The 24,249-nt window shown below is 42.6% G+C and overlaps 1 protein-coding gene across 1 annotated transcript in view; it reads right to left on the bottom strand.

The window, feature by feature from the left end:
- Positions 1–24,249, bottom strand: part of PCCA (propionyl-CoA carboxylase subunit alpha) — a 658,713-nt gene that overhangs the window by 403,272 nt on the left and 231,192 nt on the right. The window contains exons 8-9 of the mRNA XM_077297080.1: positions 24,114–24,150; positions 6,512–6,590 (exon numbers count right to left, since the gene is read on the bottom strand). Of these exons, the coding sequence (XP_077153195.1) occupies positions 6,512–6,590; positions 24,114–24,150 (116 nt within the window). The remainder of the gene's footprint in view (positions 1–6,511; positions 6,591–24,113; positions 24,151–24,249) is intronic.

The following is a 24,249-nucleotide window of genomic DNA, read 5'->3' as shown; positions in this document are numbered from 1 at the left end:
ACCAGCCTCATAGGGGAAAGGCTGCGGAGTATGAGGCATGTGCTCTGCGGTCCCATCCTGTATAAAATATGGCAGTCTGAACCCGGTCATACACTCACATTAAGTACCACCTTAAAAGACATGGGTAATGCACATATTTTAGGCAAAAAAAATCATTTTCACAAATGGGTTTCATTAAAAAGTCTTTGTCTCACTGTCTCCTACTGGCTGCCGAATGAGTAGGCATCCATGAACAAGCTCATTCTGACGGAGTTAGTAACTCTTATCTGTCTTTTTCTGAACTCCTCTATATCCAAAGAACACATGAATTGAGCTTAAACTTTGACTTGGACAAAAATCAGTAGAGATATTCAGAATTAGCTCACTAAACAGATTCTCAGTTAATTCATTATGAAGTCAGCATTCTGGAAGGAAACAAAAACTGTAAAAGCCTAATGGTTCAAAAAAAAGTAATGAAATCCAAAATTACTAAAATGAATATAACCCCAAATAAACCGTATTGAGTTCAGTTTAAAAAAAAAAAAAAAAAAATGTCCCTAAGGGTATGTGCACACGATGCAGATTTAGTGCAGAATTGGTGCAGAACTGCAGCAGATTTTTCTGCTGCAGAAACGCTGCAGAACTGCACTGTGATTTACAGTACAATGTAAATCAATGGGAAAAAAAAAAAGCTGTGCACATGGTGCAGAAAAATCTGCGCAGAAATGCTGCAGATTTCAAAGAAGTGCACGTCGCTTATTTTGTGCAGTTCTGCAGCGTTTCTGCTGCAGATATTTCTGCACCATGTGCACAGCTTTTTTTTTTCCCCATTGATTTACATTGTACTGCACAGAAACTGCATAGAAACTGCATAGAATCTGCACAGAAACTGCACAGAAACTGCATAGAATCTGCGCAGAAACTGCATAGAATCTGCATAGAATCTGCATAGAAACTGCATAGAAACTGCATAGAAACTGCATAGAAACTGCATAGAAACTGCATAGAAACTGCACAGAAACTGCACAGAAACTGCACAGAAACTGCATAGAAACTGCATAGAAACTGCACAGAAACTGCATCAAATCTGCAGATGCAGATTTAGTGCAGAAAATTCTGCACCACATTTCCTACGTGTGCACATAGCCTAAAAGTAGTCCAGGTGTCATTTATCCCCTTCACACCATGGCCATTTTCCGTGGTTTCACTTTTTCCTTCATTTTTTATTTTTCCTTCAATATAGCCATATGAGGACTTGTACAAGTTGTACTTTTAAACGACATCATTTGTTTTTACAATATAGCGTAATGGAAAACAGGGGGGAAAAAAATCCAAGAGCGGTGAAATTGAAAAAAAAAAAAAAAAAAATGCAATTCCACAATTTTTTTTTCTTTTTAATTTACCATGTCTCTATATGGTAAAACTGACCCGGAAATAGGATACCCCAGGTCAGTACAGGTGTGCAGATACCAAACATGTTTAGTTCTTTTTTTTATTATTATTTTATTGGTGAAAAAAAAATCTGAAATGTGTATGAATAAAAAAAAAAAGTTTTTGTGTTTGGCACCATTTTCCGAGACCCGGAAAATTTTCATTTTTCGGGATCTGGGGCTGGGTGATGGCTTACTTTTTGCGCCCTGTGCTGACGTTTTTATTGATACCATGTTGGAGTAAATAAAATGTTTTGATTGCCTCTTTTTGTATTTTATTGCAATCTTGAGCCTGCCAAAAAAAAACAACTAATTTTGGTGTTTAGATGGTTTTCCTTGATACGCTGATCATATGAATTGTTTTTTTTATTTTGATAGATCAGACATTTCTGAATGCAGGGATAAATATATTCTTTTCTTCAATGAGGCAAAAAAGGGGGGCGATTTGAACTTTGTTTTTTGTTTATATTTTAAAAACTTTTTTTTTTTTTTGACATTTTACTGTCTCCAACAGTCCTCTTAGGAGAATTGAAGCTGCGATCGTCCGATCGCCTGTGCTATACAAAGCAGTGCTAGCAAAAAATCAGGATCTCCTGTGTAGGTGGGCCTCGAGCCGGCACTGCCGAGCAGCAGTAACCCGAAACAGTGTCTGCAAATTGAGACTTTGGTTTTGGCTTTTATCCTAAAGGCCCCGTCTCACACAGCGACGCTGCAGCGATACAGACAATGATGCTGATCGCTGCAGCGTCGCTGTGTGGTCGCTGGGGAGCTGTCACACAGACAGCTCTCTCCAGCGACCAACGATCAGGGGAACGACTTCGGCATCATTGAAACTGTCTTCAACGATGCCGAAGTCCCCCTGCAGCACCCGGGTAACCAGGGTAAACATCGGGTTACTAAGCGCAGGGCCGCGCTTTAGTAACCCGATGTTTACCCTGGTTACCAAAAAAAACAAACACTACATACTCACCATCTGTTGCCCGTCAGGTCCCTTGCCGTCTGCTTCCTGCTCTGAGTGCCGTACAGTGAGAGCAGAGCGCAGCGGTGACGTCACTGCTGTGCTCTCACTTTACGGCGGCTCAGTCAGAGCAGGAAGCAGACGCCAAGGGACCTGACGGGCAACAGATGGTGAGTATGTACTGTTTGGTTTTTTTTACATTTACGCTGGTAACCAGGGTAAACATCGGGTTACTAAGCGCGGCCCTGCGCTTAGTAACCCGATGTTTACCCTGGTTACCAGTGAAGACATCGCTGGATCGGTGTCACACACACCGATTCAGCGATGTCAGCGGGACCTCAACGACCAAAAAAAGGTCCAGGCCATTCCGACACGACCAGCGATCTCGCAGCAGGGGCCTGATCACTGGTACGTGTCACACATAGCGAGATCGCTACTGAGGTCGCTGTTGCGTCACAAAACTAGTGACTCAGCAGCGATCTCGCTAGCGATCTCGCTATGTGAGACGGGGCCTTAAGTCATGTGACAAGCCTAGTTAAAGGGTCAACATTGACTTTTAGGATTGCTACTTCCTATAGGTGGCACTAAAGTTCTAGTTCTCCTCCTCGCTGAAGAGACAATTTGCAGTTTTTCAGTAAAATCTGTATTCAGTGAAGAAAGACTTTCCCATTACTGAAATGGGACATAGCAATTGCTATGGATACACATGTGTAGATAGAAGGGAGAGGAGCTCTGCCTCTAGCTCCTCCCTCCTACATAGAATCCTATCAGTAATAACTGCCATCTCCTCTCTCAGTAATCGGAAAGTTGGCCTTTCATCCCTGAATTCAGAATTTTGAGAATGGCTGATATTATATTTACTTACTTTTTGTCTGTAAAGCACTGTGGACTTAATGGCTCTACATAAGAGACCGGTCTCTGAGGCTGCATTACTATCAGAGAGCACAGGGACAACAAACTGTCCGGACCGTGAGCTCCAACGATACCGTCAGATTTCCATCAGTTTTCTTTTGAAAAGATCTTGCAAGTGCTGCATATGCTCAGACACGCTGATAGACTGGCAGGGGTGGCCAGTAACCCAGACAACGACCACAGCAAATTAAGAATCCTTCCATTCTTGTGAGCTCAAGCATTTTGGCTTCTGATTGTGGCTTAAAAAAATCATTCAACTTTTAATGAGTTTTGGGTTTTAAACACTGAGCATAAGTTTAGTTTTGGAATGCGGCATTGAGATTTTTCACCTTTATTTGTGGGACACATGGTTATTTATTTAACACCTTAGTGACGAGGCCAAATTTTTTAAATCTGACGTGTCAATTTATTTAGTAGTAACCCAAAGGTTTCAACATACCCCATTAATTTTGAGACAGTTTTTTCATTACACATTATACTTTATGATAATGGTACATTTAGGTTGATCGGTTTAGTGTTTATTTATAAAAAAAAAATATAAGAAATTAGATTTTTTTAAAATAGCAATTTTTTTAACTTTGAATAATATCCCTTTACTTCAGATAGCCATAGTCCGTGCCAACATTGATCATGGCTGATGCAGAAAGTTGTCAGCTGTACTGTACAGCTGCTCGATTGTCACCCTTCGAGGGATGCTAGTCTCATATCGCAGGTAGGTAAAAAGACGTATTAGTGGTCACTGAGTGGTTAAAGGGGATCTGTCACCAGATAAAGTAGTCAGTTTATTTTATTATTTTTCTATTAGGCTAGGGTCACATTGCGTTATGTGACCGCGTTTAACGGACTACGTTACACCGCGGCATAATGCGGTGTAACATAGTCCGTTAACGCCGCCATTGCCTGTAATGGCGAACGCATCGCTAGCGCCCGCCCACATTGGGCGTGCGCTAGCAATGTGCCGTCGGGGATCTGCGCTAGCGGGATCGGCTAACGCGATCCCTTTTGGAACATTGCGTTAGCGCAGTCCGTAGCGCTATGCGCTAAACGGACTGCCCTAACACAATGCGACCCTAGCCTTATTCTTGGGTATTCCTTTGAATTCAGTTTTTTTTTCCTGTTTTGTTTTAAATTCACCATACAGTTCCAGAGATATGGGCCTTTTTATCTTAGGCTAATTGTATGGTGTTTATTGAGGGGTTGTTGCTCACAGGGTAATTCCGCAGAGATGCTTAAATACACGCACCCAGAGAATCATGCTAGACACTAAAAGACTACAAGGATACGTTCTCACGATAAGCTTTTGGTAAGTTTTTGATATTGCAAATTTTCTGCAGCATTTCTGCTCCTATTATGTAAATTATGTTACGTGCGTTCTTTTCATTGTGCTTGAGCTTTTCATATGTGTTATTAAGTTTTTGATGCTGCGTATTTTGTTTCTTGTTGGTATGCCACATTTTAAATAATACTGCTTCCTTTTTATACTTCCTGGTATTTCTCTCTAATAAAACTTCATGTGCAAATTACATGCGTTTTCAGTGTGTTTTCATTGCGGTCTATGGGGAAAATCTGCACATAAAACTCAGCGTACACGGGAGTTGATATGTTGCAGTTTCTAAAACACACGCCATGAGACAGTTTACACTGACACCCCCCCCCCCCCAGAAAAAAACACAGTCGGCTTGAGATTTCTATAAATTCCATCCACTTTGCTAGAACTGCAAGATGCTGCATTTTTAATGCAGTGAAAACGCACAGTGCAAAAACAACAAAAACTCATCAAGGTCACACAGCCTTAAGGCCCCGTCACACTTAGCGACGCTGCAGCGATACAGACAACGATGCCGATCGCTGCAGCGTCGCTGTTTAGTCGCTGTGTGGTCGCTGGGGAGCTGTCACACAGACCGCTCTCCAGCGACCAACTATGCCCAGGTCCCCGGGTAACCAGGGTAAACATCGGATTACTAAGCGCAGGGCCACGCTTAGTAACCCGATGTTTACCCTGGTTACCAGTGTAAAATGTAAAAAAACAAACAGTACATACTCACCTTCGCGTCCCCCGGCGTCCGCTTCCTGCACTGACTGAGCGCCGGCCCTAACAGCAGAGCGGTGACGTCACCGCTGTGCTTTCACTTTACGGCCGGCAGTCAGTCAGTGTGGGAAGCGGACGGCAAGGGACCTGACGGACACCGGAATGTGAGTATGTAGTATTTGGTTTTTTTTACATTTACGATGGTAACCAGGGTAAACTTCGGGTTACTAAGCGCGGCCCTGCGCTTAGTAACCCGATGTTTACCCTGGTTACCAGTGAAGACATCGCTGAATCCGTGTCACACACACCGATTCAGCGATGTCAGCGGGACCTCAACGATCAAAAAAAGGTCCAGGCCATTCCGACACGACCAGCGATCTCACAGCAGGGGCCTGGTCGCTGCTACGTGTCACACAAAGCGAGATCGCTATTGAGGTCGCTGTTGCGTCACAAAACTTGTGACTCAGCAGCGATCTCGCTAGCGACCTCGCTTAGTGTGACGGGGGCTTTAAAGTTAGCAGTAAACAAAAAAAGGCTCCATCTCTGGAACGGTTTGTTGGATTAAAAAAAATAAATAAATACAAAACATACAGAACACTTATGGGAATAACAAAAATAAAATAAGAACAAAAACTGGCCATTTTAGACCCGATGAGTGGTCCTCTCTAAGAGTGAACCTGATATGATGTATTGTTTCCTGAACATCTTATTTAGGGAAAAAATTGAAGCTTGCCAAATATTAAATAGAAACTCGAGCTACACAAGGATCCATATGAAATGTTTAGTAGATTATGGACTTACCGTATTCCAAAACATTCTGAGAAGAAATAAATAGTTATATTGGTACAGTTTATGTGTCCATCTGTGGAGGGCTTCTGCTCCTGGTTTCATACCAGAGAAATGCACTAATAAAAAATAACAGCTCTTCAAAAAATCAATTGGAAACAATTCTATTATATGCTATTTGTACATGTAAAGCTTAAATAAAAAGTGTCAGGATAAAAATACATTACATATATTGTTTTCATCACAAAGACAATATAAGCTTAAATATACAGAGCAAAAATAAATAATTATAAGTATGGAGTCTGGCTATTATAGACTTCAGATAGCTTTGAAGTTATAGTCCAGCACATATCCTCAACACAAAGATGTAGAATTTGGGAGCATTAATCAAAGTTAGCAGTGTGGACAACAGCTCACCTGGTCTCTTCATCATCCCAAGCAATCCTCATGCCTTTCCCACCGCCACCCGCTGAGGCCTTGATCATAACGGGGTAGCCTAACAGCAGGGAGCAATTAAACACGAGTTCAGGCTTTGATCATTTGGTCATATGAACATGACAGTTTGCCACATGCCCCATGTTACAGTAAACAATACTTTTTTTTTTACTTCTAAAGGTGTCACAGGTTTGATTTAGCCTGACAGACATAAGAATATTAAAATTACCCATATTAAGATCATCAGAATGCCAGAAACCCACATAATGACTATGTCCTACGTGAATTACACTAGACAATGCCACTCCAGAAGGAGCCACATGTTAACCCACTCAATAAATACAAGAAAGACCGGAGGAAAGCTGAGTATAAAGGGTTAAGAACAAAATACTTTATTAATAAATACGTCAAGTAACAAACAGTACAAGAAATGTTAAAAGAAAGGACAAGATGTATGGATGATCCCTGGCACCATCAACCCCCCATTAGTATAGAACCTTTCTAGGAAACAAAATACCAGCTCTCCATATAGTATACACATGTAATGACCGAGTGGTCTACATATCCATAATAAATTAACTAGAGCAGCGCTTACCAAGAAAATGTATAGCAGGGTAGCAAGGCTGGATGGATGGTGGTACCAGGTTTGATCGTAAAGACACCCCAACGCACGTTTCGCCTCTTTAGTATGCAGCTTTTTCAAGGGGATACTGTCCTATCTCAGCAAGGACCTTAAATAGCCCACATGGGGCCGGTCACATGTTGTGAACCGGCCAATGGTATTGGCATAAGCGGCGCATGCGCGCCGCAAACCACAGGTCCTGCCGCGGCCAACGGCGTCAAGCACAGACGCGCACGCGCGGGGACTGCACGAGAGGCAAGCTGGATCGTACGCCTCAACAAAATGGTGCTTAATGGGTTAAATGAGACGCTAAGCTTTGCCTCATTCCTGTGATTATTGAAACCTATTCATGGGGTTCATGAAATCGGCCCCATATAATCTTGCTCCCCCATGATCCTGGTTTGGATTTTCTTCTTTGTTTTTAATTCGGTTTTTATTTTACACTTTGTCCTGACTTTTTCTTATATCTTTAGTAAATCTTAGGGCACGGACCTGAATATGCCCATATATGTCTTCAAAGGCTTCCAGCCATTCCACAGATCTGGACTGAATCTTATGCACTGGCTAACTTAAGGCATATGTTATGCGGAGGGATTACATCCACAGGAAGACTACTTGTCAATAATATCATCCAGAGACCTATTATGGTCCACAGAACTTGACATTAACAGAGGACTGTTCTCCCTGCTGTGAATATTGTATTTTTGTGTATGTGTTTGTTCCCTCTGTCATGGTTACCTGGCTGTGCGCATGCGCCCGGCTTCCTCCTTCAGTCGTGGGGTCTATCTGGCCCCTTCGCGCGTGCGCGGTGACGTGCAGTCCCCGCGCGTGCGCGTCTGTGCTTGACGCCATTGGCCGCGGCAGGACCTGCGGTTTGCGGTGCGCATGCGCCGCTTATGCCAATACTATTGGCCGGTTCACAACATGTGACCGGCCCCATGTGACTCTATGTGGGCTATTTAAGGTCCTTGCTGAGATATGACAGTATCCCCTTGAAAAAGCTGCATACTAAAGAGGCGAAACGTGCGTTGGGCTGTCTTTAAGATCCAACCTGGTACCACCATCCATCCAGCCTTGCTACCCTGCTATACATTTTCTTGGTAAGCGCTGCTCCAGTTAATTTATTATGTATATGTAGACCACTCGGTCATTACATGTGTATACTATATGGAGAGCTGGTGTTTTTGTTTCCTAGAAAGGTTCTATACTAATGGGGGGTTGATGGTGCCAGGGATCGTCCATACATCCTGTCCTTTCTTTTAACATTTCTTGTACTGTTTGTTACTTGACGTATTTATTAATAAAGTATTTTGTTCTTAACCCTTTATACTCAGCTTTCCTCCGGTCTTTCATATTCATTAAGCTAGATTTCACTGTGAACAAAAATTGCAGAATGCATTCTAAATGATAGGATGCATATGTAAGCGTTTTTTTTTTGTGTGTGTTTTTATGGCGAAAAAAACGCAACGTGTGCACACAGCCTTAAGAGTTCTTCACAAGAAAACGTCACACCAGTCCTATGTTTTCTAGTGACATATTGTGTGGTATCCAGACCCCTTTAGGCTATGTGCACACTTTGCGGATTCAGCAGCGGATTTGATAAAATCCGCAGTGCAAAAAGTACTGCGGATTTATCGCGTTTTTTTGTGCGGTTTCCACTGCGGTTTTAGACACCTGGGGGTTTTTAACATGGAGCAGGTGCCAAACCGCTGCGTATTCCGCACATTGAATTGACATGCTGCGGAATGAAAACCGCTGCGTTTCCGCGCTTTTTTCGCAGCATGTGCACAGCGTTTTTTGTTTTCCATAGGTTAACATAGTACTGTACACCACATGGAAAACTGCTGCGGATCCGCAGCGTCCAAAAACGCTGCAGATCCACAGCAAAAAAACGCAAAGTGTGCACATAGCCTTAGTCTTCAATCCAAATACACATTCATTTGGTCATGGAAACATTAGAAAGGCAATTTCTCCAAAGTGTCCCAGTAGCTTTTTTTCAACACAATACCAGGCTACATTTTGCTTGTGGTAACGTGAGCTACGGTAGTTGACTTCTGTTGAGCACATCGGAGATGTCATTGATTAGCAACTGCATCAACAAATATTAGTGATTTATCTGCCTGAGTGCATGCAGTGTGGCAGAAGAGTCCTCAGACAACTATTAATAACGTCATTGATCGCATGTCAACACATGTAAGTGCACATATTTAGCTAGCAGTGCTCATGTTCAATGCTGACTACATCAAGAGGTTTTGAAAAATTACTTCCTAGGTTTTAATCATATGCATAGAAATTAGAAAACCTAACATGACTATTGACCCTGCGATTTTCATAATACCAAAAATTTTCCTTTTTGGTGTTTTAATTTCAGTGTTGAGGAGTGTGAGAAAATTAAAAAGTTAACAATATTTTCCCCAACAGAAAATAATATAAAAAAGTTAAAAGGGTAAATAACAGGGAATTCAAAGATTGGACTGCAATGATTCAGATTTTAAACGAATCATATTTTGTTATCAGTATAATGACTCAAATACTGTTTTTTGTTCATCTCATAAGGAATTTAATAAAATACAATCCAAAAATCATATTTACCCAAAAATGAATTTAATAAGAACTGCAACTAGTGCCACAAAAAACGCTCCCCTCTACAGTTAGCAATTCACATGAGCGCTTCTACAAAACTTGGTTTAACTGGATGGAACCTCTGATTAATATCGGGCCATGACAGGGGAAAGCAGATCATTTGGATTTAATACTGTCAGACTACCTCTCCTTTTTTATTTTACTTTTTATTTATTTTTTTTTTTTTTAAATATTCAGCTCTGGCAAAAATTAACCCCTTCAAGACGCAGCCCTTTTTCGTTTTTGCATTTTCATTTTTCACTCCCCTCCTTCCCAGAGCCATAACTTTTTATTTTTCCGTCAATATGGCCATGTGAGGGCTTACTATTTGCGGGACGAATTGTACTTTTGAACGACATCATTGCTTTTACCATGTCTTGTACTAGAAAACGGGAAAAAAATTCCAAGTGTGGTGAAATTGCAAAAAAAGTGCAATCCCACACGTTTTTTGTTTGGCTTTTTTGCTAGGGTCACTAAATGCTAAAACTGACCTGACATTAATGATTCTCCAGGTTATTACGAGTTCATAGATAAAAAATAACCTAGACATGTTTGGTGTCTAAGTGGTGAAAAAAAAATTCCAAACTTTGCTATAAAAAAAAATTGCGCAATTTTCCAATACCCGTAGCGTCTCCATTTTGCGTGATCTCGGGTCGAGTGAGGGCTTATTTTTTGCTTGCGGAGTTGAAGTTTTTAATGATACCACTTTTGTACAGATACGTTCTTTTGATCGCCCGTTATTGCATTTTAATGCAATGCCGCGGCGACCAAAAAAACGTAATTCTGGCCTTCTTTAATTTTTTTTCTCGCTACGTCGTTAAGCGATCAGGTTAATCATTTTTTTTATTATTGATAGATTAGGAGATACCAAATATGTGTAGGTTTGATTTTTTTATTGTTTTATTTTGAATGGGGCGAAAAGGGGGATGATTTAAACTTTTAAGCTGGCATAGCCTGTTCGGCTACATAGAAGCAATCCTCAGATCACCCCTATGTAGTAGAATTACAGGCTTGCTATGAGCGCCGACCACAGGGTGGTGCACACAGCAAGCCGGCATCAACATCCATAGAGGTCTCAAGGAGACCTCTGGTTGTTATGCCGACGAATTGCTGACCCCCGATCATGTGATGGGGGTCGGCGATGCACGCATTTCCGGTCCGATGGCTGGAAGCGTTAGTTAAATGCCGCTGTCAGCGTTTGACAAAAGCATTTAACTAGTTAATAGTGGCGGTTGTATCGCGATTCCACCTGCCGCTATTGAGCGCACATGTCAGCTGTACAAAACAGCTGACATGTCGCGACTTTGATGTGGGCTCAGCGCCGGAGCCCACATCAAAGGAGGATACACGACATGCGCAGTACTAGTACGGCGCATGTGGCGAAGGGGTTAAAAGACCACTGCAAAATTTTCAGTTTGTCTGATTTCTCTCTTCAAAGGTATATTTTTGAGTAAAATGTAAATTGCTCTTTTATTCTATAAACTACTAACAACATGTCTCCGAAGTTCCGAGCAATACATATTGTATTTATTTTCTGAAAATGAGAAAGTCAAAATAACAAAAAGAGGCATTGCTTGCAGACCTCGAATAATGCAAAAAAAAAAAACAAGTTCATAATCATTTAGAAACAACAATACTACTGTTTTAACTCAGGAAGAGTTCAGAGATCAATATTTTGTGGAATAACCATGATTTTTATTCACAGCTTTCATGCGTCTTGGCATGCTTTCCACCAGTCTTTCACACTGCTTCTGGGTGACCTTATGCCACTCCTGGTACAAAAATGTAAGCAGTTCTTCTTTGTTTGATGGCTTGTGACTATCCATGTTCCTCTTGAATACATTCCAGAGGTTTTCAATGGGGTTCAGGTCTGGAGATTGGGCTGCCCATGACAGTGATTTGATGTGGTGGTCTTTCATCCACACCTTGATTAAGCTAGCTGTGTGGCATGGCGCATTGTCCTGCTGGAAAAAAACAGTCCTCAGAGTTGGGGAACATTGCCTGAGCAGAAGGAGTCAACTGTTTTTCCAGAATAACCTTGTATGTGGCTTGATTCATACTCGAGTGTATACGGTATATGAATTTGGCATTTCCGCAGAATAAAGTTATATTCTGTGTGGTGAATGCAATAAAAATATTTAAAAAAAAACCAAAACACAAAAAATGCAGAATTGCTGTTATGTTCCAGATCCAATCCCTAAAAACTGCTTATATTAGATTTACCCCAAAATATACAACTTGTAGCTATATGAGGGCTTGTTTTGGGGGGTTAACCATTACTCGTTACTTGACTTTGAACTTGCACAAGATAAACTAAGTCTCTCTCATCAGTTAGTGTCCAAAACTATTACTGCACACCAATGTAGTTTTAATGTGTGATCTGACTAGTACGAGTGTGAAGTGGAAGAACTCTTTTCTCATAATGCACATTTATAAACCTTTTGATGCTTTTGCCTTTTTTTTTTTTCGGGGTGATGAGTGGGAGGGGGGATGTGATCGATTGGCGTGTCTGGTTTTTAATACCCAATACCGAACCCTGATGGACAGATTATGCCCCAGCACTTGTAGATGCAAATAACGATAACCACAACTTATTACTACATGAAACCATGCATTTATTCCACTGGCATCTCCTATCAAAAGGACTTTGAAGCACTAATAGAAGACCAGGATCAATCAACAGTGCGTTCTCATACAGCAAATTGCAGGAGGAGGAACCTATTGGTGGGACTAGATCAGAATCCCTTGGTCCAAAAACACCAAGGTTACTTACCGGTAGCCAGTTTAACCAGAACCCATGACAGCACACCTGAGAGAGGGATCCGCCCAGCCAGGACAGGAACCTACTGAAATAAAAGGGCAGTACCTCTCCCCCTCTTCAGTTGGTTACAGAGCAAGAGAAGACCTCCCGGTTAATTTTACAAATATAACCAACACCACATCATAAACACACACAAACTATAGTGCACAACCATAAGGTGAAAAGGGGGGGAAATATACGGGTGCTGTCATGAGTTTTGGAAAAACTGGCTACCAGTAAATAACCTTGATGTTTTCCCTTCACTGATGACAGCACAACCTGAGAGACTTTTGGAGACCACTTAGGGAGGGACCACAGCTTGCAGCACCCTTCTACCAAAGGTTAAGTCAGCAGAGGAGGATAGATCCAATCTATAGTGTCTAAAGAAGGTTTTAGCAATTGATACCTCTGCTTTATTTGCCCAGGTCACCACGGCTCTGATGGAGTGAGCCTTGATGCCATCAGTGATCGGAGCACCACTAGCAGAGTAAGTTACACTAATGGCCTCCTAATCTACCTGGGAATGATACCCTTTGACACCCCATAACCCTTCCTACTACCCTCGAAGGCTACGAATAGGGACTGGGTCTTTCACCACTGGCTAGTCACAGATATATACTGAAACAGTGCCCTTCTAACATCAAGATTATGAAACTTCCTTTCTCCCGGATTCTTAGGGTTAGTACAGAAGGAGGGTAACACAAGCCTGTAAGTCACTCACCTTACAGGCTGATGTTAGAGCCACTAACATGAAGTTCAGATCCAATGGGGGAACACTCAGGATTGGGATTGGTCTGGATCTATCGCAGGAATTTAGGAACTATGCCACCCATGTATTAGCCACAATGGTACAACTATACAATCCATCCAAGGCAGACACCTGGACCTTAAGGGTACTAGTAGCCAACCCCAGTTCAAACCCCAACTGCAGGAACTCTGGAATAGGACCAATTGGAGGCTTCTGGCCTAATGGCTTTCCTAAAAATTCCAAGAATTTTCTCCATGTCCTGCCATAGATTTTTATTGTTATGGGTTTCCTACTTTTTAGCAAGGTGGAAACTAGCCCTGGTAAAAAAAAACAAAACTGCTACTCAGTAATGCCCTTTCAAATTCCACGCTGCTAGATGGAAGCCCTTTACTTGGGTGTGGAATATTGGCCCCTGAATGAGAAGGTCCGGGATCTCCGGCCAGATCCATAGGTCTGATAGAAACATTGTCCTTAATAGGGATAGCCAAGGTCTTTTTGGCTACAAGGGGGCAATCATAATCACTCTCGCCTGTTCTTCCCCAATTTTCCTCACGACCCCTGGAATCATGGCTACTGGAGGAAAGTCGTAAGCAATCCTGAAATTCCAGGGAATTTGGAGAGAATCTACTTCAAATGGGTTTTCTCTGGCGTTCAGAGAACAGAACCTTTTTACCATCCTGCTGTATATGTTGGCAAACAGATCTATAGATGGACTATCTACTGGAACACTCTGGGGTGTAGGGCCCATTCCCGTGTTTTAGTATGTTGCGGCTTAGGAAGTCTGCCTTAATGTTCTCTGCTCTTATGTGTAGTGTCGTAAGGGACAAGAGATATTGTTCTGCCACCTGGAGGATGTTGTTTGCTGCTGCCATTAGGTAGGAGGACCTTGTCCCCCCCTGGTGATTGATGTATGCCACTGTGGCCCAGTTGTCTGACATAATGCGGACATGGCGACCCAAGAGGAGAGGGAGAAAGCTTTCTAGAGCCCTTTTTACCGCCCACAGTTCTTTTAGATTTGAGGATTTCTTTAGCTCCGGAGGTACCCAAGAAACCCTGAATTGCATGACTTCTCAGGTGCGCTCCCCCCAACCGAAGATGCTCACGTCTGTCGTGATTATGTAACATACTGGTCTTTCCCATGGAACTCCTGATGTCAAGTTCACCCTGTTTGTCAACCATCTGAGGGAGTTTCTGACCTCTGAAGAAAGATCTACCCTCCCTTCTAAACGCTCTTATAGCGATCTTTGTGTGGACAGTATCTCCCATTGCAGCTGCCTGGTATGGAATTGGGCTCATCTGATTGCTGGGATACAGGATGATAAGGTTCCCAACAGGGACATTATATTCCTCAGGGACATCTGGGGAAGTTCTAAGTCTGCCGAGGTTAGGTTCACCACCTTCTACCTTGCCGTCAGGCAAGAAACAAGCCTGCAGCTTGGAGCTCAGGACAATGCCCAAGAAGGTCTGCACCCTTAGGGGTTTGTAGCCTTGATTTTGAGTTATCATCCCGTCCAGTTCTTGTAAGGCCAATGACCCCTCTTTCAACTGTGCAGCACAGTGCTCCTCTGACCTTCCTACTATCAGAAAGTCATCCAGATAAGGAATGATAACTATGTTCTGGATACGGAATTAGGCAGTCATCTTCGCTATCACTTTATTGAATACTTTTGGGGTTGACAGTCCAAAGCTCGGAACTGAAAATGTCTGACTTCGCCTTGAATGTACAGGGCTACCCTAAGGTATTTCTGATGGTCCGGATGGATTGAGATGTGATAGTAAGCATCCTTTAAGTCAACCACCACCATAAAACAATTGTACATCATACTGGGAACAGGGAAAGGGATTAGTGGTGCATCACTGGAATCCTGATGAACACAAGTGCCAGTTACAAGTGGCTGGATACCACTCATTAGCAATAGCAAAAAAAGGAGAAAAGTTCCAGCATCAGGAGTCTCTTCATAAAAATCTTCAATTTTATTTTCATGTCTAGAAAAAAAAAAAACATCATGCGGATACAAAGTTCTTCGTCATAGGCATGTCTATGCTATAAAACAATTGTGATGGAGAAGTTTTACGGCCGTACTCACTGACCCCATCTTGAAGGTATTATTTTTTTACCCAGCAATTGAGACCTCTGAGATCTATGATGGTTCTGAATGAGCCATCAGGCTTTTTTTTTTATAAAAAAGAGGGGGGATAAAATCCCCTTCCTTTTTGTTCGCCCAGTACCTCACATAAGACTTGTTTGTCCACTAGGCCCAGAATCTCTGTCTCTAGGGCATGTTGTTCTCCTACCGATCTTTTGATGGGGGTTACTACAAATGTTTGATACGGCAGATGGTGAAACTATCCTTCCCTCACTATATTAAGGACCCAGATGCTGGAGATGTTCTCCCAGGCCTGAGCAAAGATGGAAAGCCTCCCCCTTACTGCTGTTCTGATGTCATTGTGAAGACTTTTTGAAAGTGGAGAAAGGACCGCCGAACATGAATCCAGACTCATTTTTTCCTCCATTTTCTGTGGTTTGGCGACTGGTCATGTGATTAATGGGCGGTATGTATCACAGAGGTGGGTGGCCCTGTGATGGAAGCCTGGGCGTTTTTTGCTCAGCAGATCTACAGCTGAGAGTTTTACTATAAATTGGGAGGCTTCCAGGTGACGTGGAGAGATGGGTGGGTCCAGTCACCTACATACCCACCCAAAGGGGTGTGTCTCAACACCTATGATGGTTGTGTGTTGAGGACCTGTGGTGATGTCACGATCACCTGACTAGCCATGTGATGGGTACCTGGGTGTGGTTACAACTATGTAATGGAGGTGTGTTTGGCACATGGGTGTGAGTGTTTGGGAGTCTGTCAGTGTGGACAGATTTCCATGTGTCCAGGCTGGACACTACAGAGTGGTCTGTGTGCAGTGAAAAAGAAGTGTTCCTGCGTGTGTGGCTACAGACCAAAACCTGCCTGCTAGACATCGCACAGCCTGGGAAGCAGTGCTGGCTTGTCTGAGCCAGAGGAAGGAGTTCTGTGAGATACCTTCAGAGTGGAGGGTCCGACAACCGTGAGTGATACTGACCAGGGTCAGTGAGAAGTGTTTGCGGGATACCTTTGAGGGCAAGAGGCATCCAGGAACCTGTGTGGCGGACACCAACAAGTAACGGACAGGAATCCGTGTAATGCTGACCGGGGTCAGTGAGAGACTGTGTTTTTCTATAGAGCTGAACGTGTAACGGACAGTGTACTGGTTGCTGCATATTACCAAGTTTCTGAGGTTTATGCTGTTTACTAATCAACTAAATGGACTGTTTTTTTGTGTTATTTTTAACCCCGAGTGTCCCAGCATATGCCTCAATGACCAGCGAAGCGAGTAATCCCCATCCACAGATAGATAGTGTGGGACGTTACAATTGGTGCTAGGCTGCAGGCAACGGTCCAGGAAGCACGTGTGCAGGTGTTTGCTCTGGACGAGCGGGTCCATGATTTTTTTTTTTCTTCAAGTCAACTTGCTGTGGCTCGGTGGGGCCACGAAGACTGAAGGCGTCTAGCTGTAACTCGGCGGGGTTATGAAGGTGGTCAACATCCTCAACATAGAGTCGTCTGGAGGTCCACAGAGCTGTGCAGAGCAGTTGCAGCAGGAGCTGCAGTAGAAACCAAAGGAGCCTCGCTGTGAGGAACTGTTGGGGCGCACACCCCGACTGGATTACCCAGTAATGCACTACGGCGCCACCGTGTCCTAGGGGCGAGCCACACGCATGCCCTGACCATATTGCCCAGTCATGCACCGATGCACCATTTGCGCATGGGGGCGCGCCAACGCCGCGTGTGCACACCCACTCCCGGAAGTGCCGGGCACACGTCCACCGGTCACAGACCCTTGTCGGCTGCTTGTACCCTGGCTGAAGAAGATTCCTGGAGAGGCAGCATGCAGCGATTCTCTTCTCTGTGGCCTCTCCTCACACACCCTAAAGGCCCACTGACCTCAGCGGTGGTGCCTCAGGATACCGCATTGGCCGTGGCAGGGGACCCGCTGTCTGGATTGGTCTAGCCAAGCCTGGCATCCCCTGGTCTCAGCCCCAGCGGCTGCTTGTACCCGGGCTGGAGAAGATTCTGGGAGAGGCAGCATGCAGCAGTCCTCTTCTCTGCTGCCTCTCCCCGCACACACTAAAGGCCCAATGAATTCAGCGGTGGCGTCTCAGGATACCACACCAGCTGGGGCAGGAACCCCCACTGCCTGGATCAGCCTGGCATCCCACGACAATCCTCAGGTATGTTCCTTGTACGCCGACTGTAGGTTCTCAGGCAGGGAGAGGAAACCAACTGATGTGGGAGAGAGCTGCTGCCCTTTTTATCTGTAGGTTTCCTGTCCTTGATGGCCGGATCTCCTCTCTCCGTGGTGCAGTCATGGGCGAAGAAGAAGAAAATTAAATTTTACAGTACCAGCAAAATGAATGAGATTTCTGAAATCTGCTTAATTTTTCCTTGGACCAAAGTGGTTTTAGAAATCTTCAGGGATGTCCAATGTTTTTCACCCATTCATATAAATTGGTAAAAAAACCAAAGACCTAAAAATGCTCTGAAAAGCTAGTAAAAAAAATAAGCAGATTTTAAACAGCATTATTCCTGCCAACACCTGAGTACTTGCAGGAGATTTGTCTGCAGCAAAAGACAAATGTGTGCATATACCCTATTACTACAGGTGACCCCACAAATTTCACTTGCCTCAATTATGCATAACCTTAGGTCATTATTTGCAGTAACACTTTGTGGCCTCTAATATGTTGAAAAGACAAAGATCAATTCCAGTCCTAGAATTAACAAACATTGGTCCAATGTAACAGTACAATGTTCACCCACAATTGGAACTTTAAATGAGTTGGCTCTATCCACGGTCTCGTAGCACTGTTGTTTCGGCTTTTCTCTGTCAACACCACTCCACACTAGGTCAGTGTCCAGGAGCAGTGTGCTGAACCTCTATTCTTACCAGCATCCATGGTTGCTTCCCTCCAGCTTCAGGACTAATGTGTAGTTTCCAGGTTTCTGAATGTTTTATCAGCCTCCATGGTTGGGCTGAGGGGTTTACAGTTACCATATTAGACTTTCCATGTTTATCTGTTGGTAACCAATAATGTATACACAATATATGCTCTGTTTCTATTCAATTTATATACCGTACTGGTATTTTAGTAGAATCATACCTACGTTAAGATTGTGTCTCATCTGTAACCCAGCCCCCTTGACTGCGTCCTCCAGTCTTTGAGAGGTTTATGTCATATGGTCTTGGCAGGGCTTGTTCAGAACATGTGCAGAAGAGCCAGCAGCAACCACCATTGGTCTGGTATGAGAAGCTTCAGTACAAGTGCACATTAATATAAGGATAGTGCAACTGTATATGCATTTGCTGGAGACAATGGCATCATGCATCCAGTGCAGTATGCCAGAAACTTCAGGTGGTTTGGCTGCATTGCTCATTTACTGAACTATTCAAATAGTGCAGAATCGGAACAGCACAGGACTTGAAGTCTACATACTCTTTCAAAATAACTTACATAGTTACATAGTTATTGAGGTTGAAGGAAGACTTTAAGTCCATCTAGTTCAACCCATAGCCTAACCTAACATGCCCTAACATGTTGATCCAGAGGAAGGCAAAAAAAAACCATGTGGCAAAGAGTAACTCCACCATGGGGAAAAAAATTCCTTCCCGACTCCACAAACGGCAATCAGACTAGTTCCCTGGATCAACGCCTTATCAAGGAATCTAGTGTATATACCCTATAATATTATACTTTTCCAGAAAGGTATCCAGTCCCCTCTTAAATTTAATTAATGAATCACTCATTACAACATCATACGGCAGAGAGTTCCATAGTCTCACTGCTCTTACAGTAAAGAATCCGCGTCTGTTATTATGCTTAAACCTTCTTTCCTCCAGACGTAGAGGATGCCCCCTTGTCCCTGTCTCAGGTCTATGATTAAAAAGATCATCAGAAAGGTCTTTGTACTGTCCCCTCATATATTTATACATTAAAATAAGATCACCCCTTAGTCTTCGTTTTTCCAAACTAAATAGCCCCAAGTATAATAACCTATCTTGGTATTGCAGACCCCCCAGTCCTCTAATAACCTTGGTCGCTCTTCTCTGCACCCGCTCCAGTTCAGCTATGTCTTTCTTATACACCGGAGACCAGAACTGTGCACAGTATTCTAAGTGTGGTCGAACTAGTGACTTGTATAGAGGTAAAATTATGTTCTCCTCATGAGCATCTATGCCTCTTTTAATACATCCCATTATTTTATTTGCCTTTGTAGCAGCTGCCTGACACTGGCCACTGAATATGAGTCTGTCATCCACCCATACACCCAGGTCTTTTTCATTGATGGTTTTGCCCAGAGTTTTAGAATTAAGCACATAGTTATACATCTTATTACTTCTACCCAAGTGCATGACCTTACATTTATCCCCATTAAAGCTCATTTGCCATTTATCAGCCCAAGCTTCTAGTTTACATAAATCATCCTGTAATATAAAATTGTCCTCCCCTGTATTGATTACCCTACAGAGTTTAGTGTCATCTGCAAGTATTGAAATTCTACTCTGAATGCCCCCTACAAGGTCATTAATAAATATGTTAAAAAGAAGAGGGCCCAATACTGACCCCTGTGGTACCCCACTGCTAACCGCGACCCAGTCTGAGTGTGCTCCATTAATAACCACCATTTGTCTCCTATCCCTGAGCCAGCTCTCAACCCACTTACACATATTTTCCCCTATCCCCATTACTCTCATTTTATGTAACAACCTTTTGTGTGGCACCGTATCAAAAGCTTTGGAAAAGTCCATATACACTACGTCCACTGGGTTCCCTTGGTCCAGTCCGGAACTTACCTCTTCATAGAAGCTGATCAAATTAGTCTGACATGAGCGGTCCCTAGTAAACCCGTGCTGATACTGGGTCACGAGGTTATTCCTCTTCAGATACTCCAGTATAGCATCCCTTAGAATGCCCTCCAGGATTTTACCCACAGTAGAGGTTAAACTTACTGGCCTATAATTACCGAGTTCAGTTTTTGCCCCTTTTTTGAATATTGGCACCACATTTGTTATACGCCAGTCCTGTGGTACAGACCCTGTTATTATGGACTCTTTAAAGATTAAAAATAATGGTCTGAAGATTAAAAATAATGGTCTAATGGTATAACTTGAATAAAACTATTTTTGTAGAACTGGCATGTCTGAGTATTTGCATGGACGACCGTATTCATGGCCTTATTAACCCCTGAATGATCAAGACCAAATGATTTTTGCTTTACCTTTTCATTTTTGCTTCTCCACTGATCAGCAGCCCTTAGGCCTCTTTCACACTTCAGTCTTTTCAGATCCGTTGCAATATGTCGTTTTGGGAAAAAAAGGATCCTGCAAATGTGCCCGCAGGATCCGTTTTTTTTCCCATAGACTTGTATAAGGCTACTTCCACACTGGCGTCGGCATGGGGCCGTCGCCATGCGTCGGCCCGACGTGCCGACGGACAGTGTGATTATTTTGCACAACGGGGGCAGCGGATGCATTATTACAACGCATCCGCTGCCCCATTGTGAGGTGCGGGGAGGCGGAGTTCTGGCCGCGCATGCGCGGTCGGAAAAGACGGTCTCGACGCTGCAAAAAACGTTACAAGCAACGTTTTTTGCTGGCGACAGACCGACGTGACACGACGCAACCGTCACAAGACGGTTGCGATGTGTGGCAATGCGTCGCTAATGTAAGTCTATAGCGAAAAAACGCATCCTGCAAGCACTTTTGCAGGATGCGTTTTTACTCCTAAACAACGCATTGCAACGGAGGAAAAAAAACGCTAGTGTGAAAGTACCCTTAGCGATGGATCGCGACAGATGGCCACACGTCGCATCCATTGTGCGACGGATCCGTCGTGTTTTGGCAGACCGTCGTCTGGAAAAAATGTTCAATGTAACGTTTTTTGTCTGCGTCGAAAAAACGTACAGCGACGGATCCTGCGGCATCCGTCGTTGGCTAGAATGGAAGCCTATGGGCGCAGGATCTGTTGCTGTCCAGCAACAGATTCCATTTTTTTAGACTGAGCAAGCCTGGAAGGATTTCTATTCCTTTAATTTAACCCATTTTTCCTGCAGCTGCTGCATCGACAGATCCGTCAAAAAACAGGATCCAGTGCATCTGTTTTTTACAATCTGCACAGGATCCGTCTTTTCAACACTTTGACGGATTGTGACTGATTCTAGAAGACGGAAGTGTGAAAGTAGCCTAACATTTTTTTTCACTAATTGTATTATTTTTGCCGCTGTTTGGGATGCATATAAATTACCATGCAACTTAGATTTTTTTTTTCTTTGCATCACAATTAAACACAAAAAAGGCCAAGGTTTATTTCTTTACTGTAAAAAATATGCAATAAAAATGTATTTTAAATAAACAATTAGAACATTTTTAATTTTGGGGGAGGGGCCTTTTATTGATTACTCCACGATTATTCACATTTTTTCTTTATTAAATTTGTTCCCACTATAAATGAAACATCCAAAAGAACCCAAAGTCACAGGGAGAGAAAACAGCCCACTACAGTGACCGAAGTCCTCGGTAGGGCTGATCGGGGTATACTGGGACCCAAAAGCTCTGAGATGTGAGAGGGAGACAGAGCAATCATATGATTGACAGGTCATAAAGAAGCATTATAGGTGCAGTTGTTTCTATTTAGTATATAATGCTCATAGAGTGCTATATAGGACAGGACGAGAGAAGTATAATAAACCACTCCTGTCTACTCAGAATGTTCCCCAGCTGTTTCTCACAGAGAAATGACCTGATCCTACTAGAAGAGTCTCTCGCTCTACAGTTCGGGTTCGCTCATCTGTGCTCCGTCCTCACCAATCAGATGTTGGATGTAGATAGCAAAACAGCACAACTCCATAAAGTTTAGTGACTACAGCCAGGTAAAGAGGATCGGCCTCCCTCTATTGAAGAGACTAGAAGATGACCTGCAGGGGCCGTCAGTGGTAACTAAATTGTACAGAGCTGTGCAGATGGTGATAACAGCTGTTTGGATGGGTGCCGGACCTCTACTTATATTGCTGATCTATGCAAAAGGTGTTTTTAATAACCTTTTTTTTTTTTTTAATTTATTTATTTATTTTTAACAGCACCATAAATTTACAATATATTATATTGAAAAAAAAAATCTAAAATTTTTGTGCGGTGTCACCATATTCTGAGAACTATAAATTTATGATGAAGGGGTTTGCAACGGCTTACTTTTCACAGGGGGAGTTGTAGCTTTATTGGTACAATTTTGATGTACAATAACAAATTGTATTGTGGTACCGTGTTAGCCAGAAAAATCGATGTGAATATTTTTCTGCCCAATGATGACAGAAGTATTCTAGGAGTGATACCTTTATTGGCTAACCAGAAAATACATTTTTTGTAATCTTGCCTGAAGAAGGAGCCACTGTGCTCTGAAAGCTGGCAAACATATTATTTTCTGGTTAGCCAATAAAGGTATCACTCCTAGAATACTTCTGTCATCATTGGGCAGAAAAATATTCACATTGGTACAATTTTGAGATACATACTTTTAAATTGCCTATTTATTCTTACTTTTTTTTTTCGGGGTGGGAAACAAGTGAAGGGTGACAAATTGTTTTTGTTTGTTTTTTTCACTTTTACATTTCTATGTATTTCTCTCCTAAAAGACTGGAACCAGCATTGGCTTGACTGCAGGCACAGCACTGCAAAACTTCTGCATTGTGATGTACTACAATTTAAACAGTGAGGCTATGTGCACACGTCAGGATTTCTGGCAGAAATTTTCCTGACAAAAACCGGACATTTCTGCCAGAAATCTGCATGCGTTTTTACCACGATTTTACCGCTTTTTTTGCGTTTTTTCCCAATGCATAGAATAGCGGGAAAAACGCGAAAAAACCCCGCAAAATTAATGAACATGCTGCTTTTTTTACCGCGATGCGTTTTTTTTTTCGCGGAAAAAACGCATCATGTGCACAAAAATTGCAGAATGCATTCTAAATGATAGGATGCATAATGCATGCATTTTTAATGAGTTTTTATAGCGTTTTTATCGAGAAAAAACCTGAACGTGTGCACATACCCTAAGAGAAACACACACACAAAAAAATCACATTCTGCACCTTTTAAAGCCACTGCTCTAGCATTGACACTCAGTTGGTCCCCTGCTGCTTTTTGTTTACATGCCAGCGGTGATGTTGCCAATCATTGCCAATAGTGGTGATGCCAGTAAGCAGGGTACATAAAGGCTAGAATCAAAGATTGTCTGCTGCATGTCAAACAGTAAAACCAGAGGAAATTTTAACAGGTTTTTTTTTTTTTTTTTTTTTTTTTGGAAAGCCTTTTGGTGGAGGTGTTTTTATTTCAATGAGTGTTTTGAAAAAATGCAGACAAATACCATTAGACTAAAGCATTTTATCTGATGATAATCTATATCTAAAGTTCTACTACTGTATGATTATAGATCACTATTTGGTGATATGGCACCAAAAGTAAACCTGCCTTAAACAACCTTCAAAAAACACCCCTAAAACTTTTCTGTATGATTTGCCAATATAGCATGTGGTGTTAAAAGAAAAATAAGGAGCCATTACTTAGGTTCTTCAAAAGCCACGGGCAAATGAGATCTTAAACTATTAAAACATTATTTGTTCTATAGGGATTACCTATTACACATTTAATTTAGTCAAGCATGTCTGCTAAGAGGCATACAAATCCCACCATAGCTAATTTAAGAACTTACCAATTTCCCTTGCAATTCTGACAGCTTCATCTGCATCCTGTAAAAGCAGGAAATGAGACTCCCGTTAATCCCATCAGCCACTGCACTGTGTCCTAAGGGCAGTCATATATTGCACTACTGTCTCCTCCGATTCATT

This window comes from Ranitomeya variabilis, chromosome 3, assembly GCF_051348905.1.
Source record: "Ranitomeya variabilis isolate aRanVar5 chromosome 3, aRanVar5.hap1, whole genome shotgun sequence".
NCBI lineage: Eukaryota > Metazoa > Chordata > Amphibia > Anura > Dendrobatidae > Ranitomeya > Ranitomeya variabilis.
Note: the sequence above shows the minus strand (reverse complement) of the source record. Positions and strands in the feature narration are given on the sequence as shown.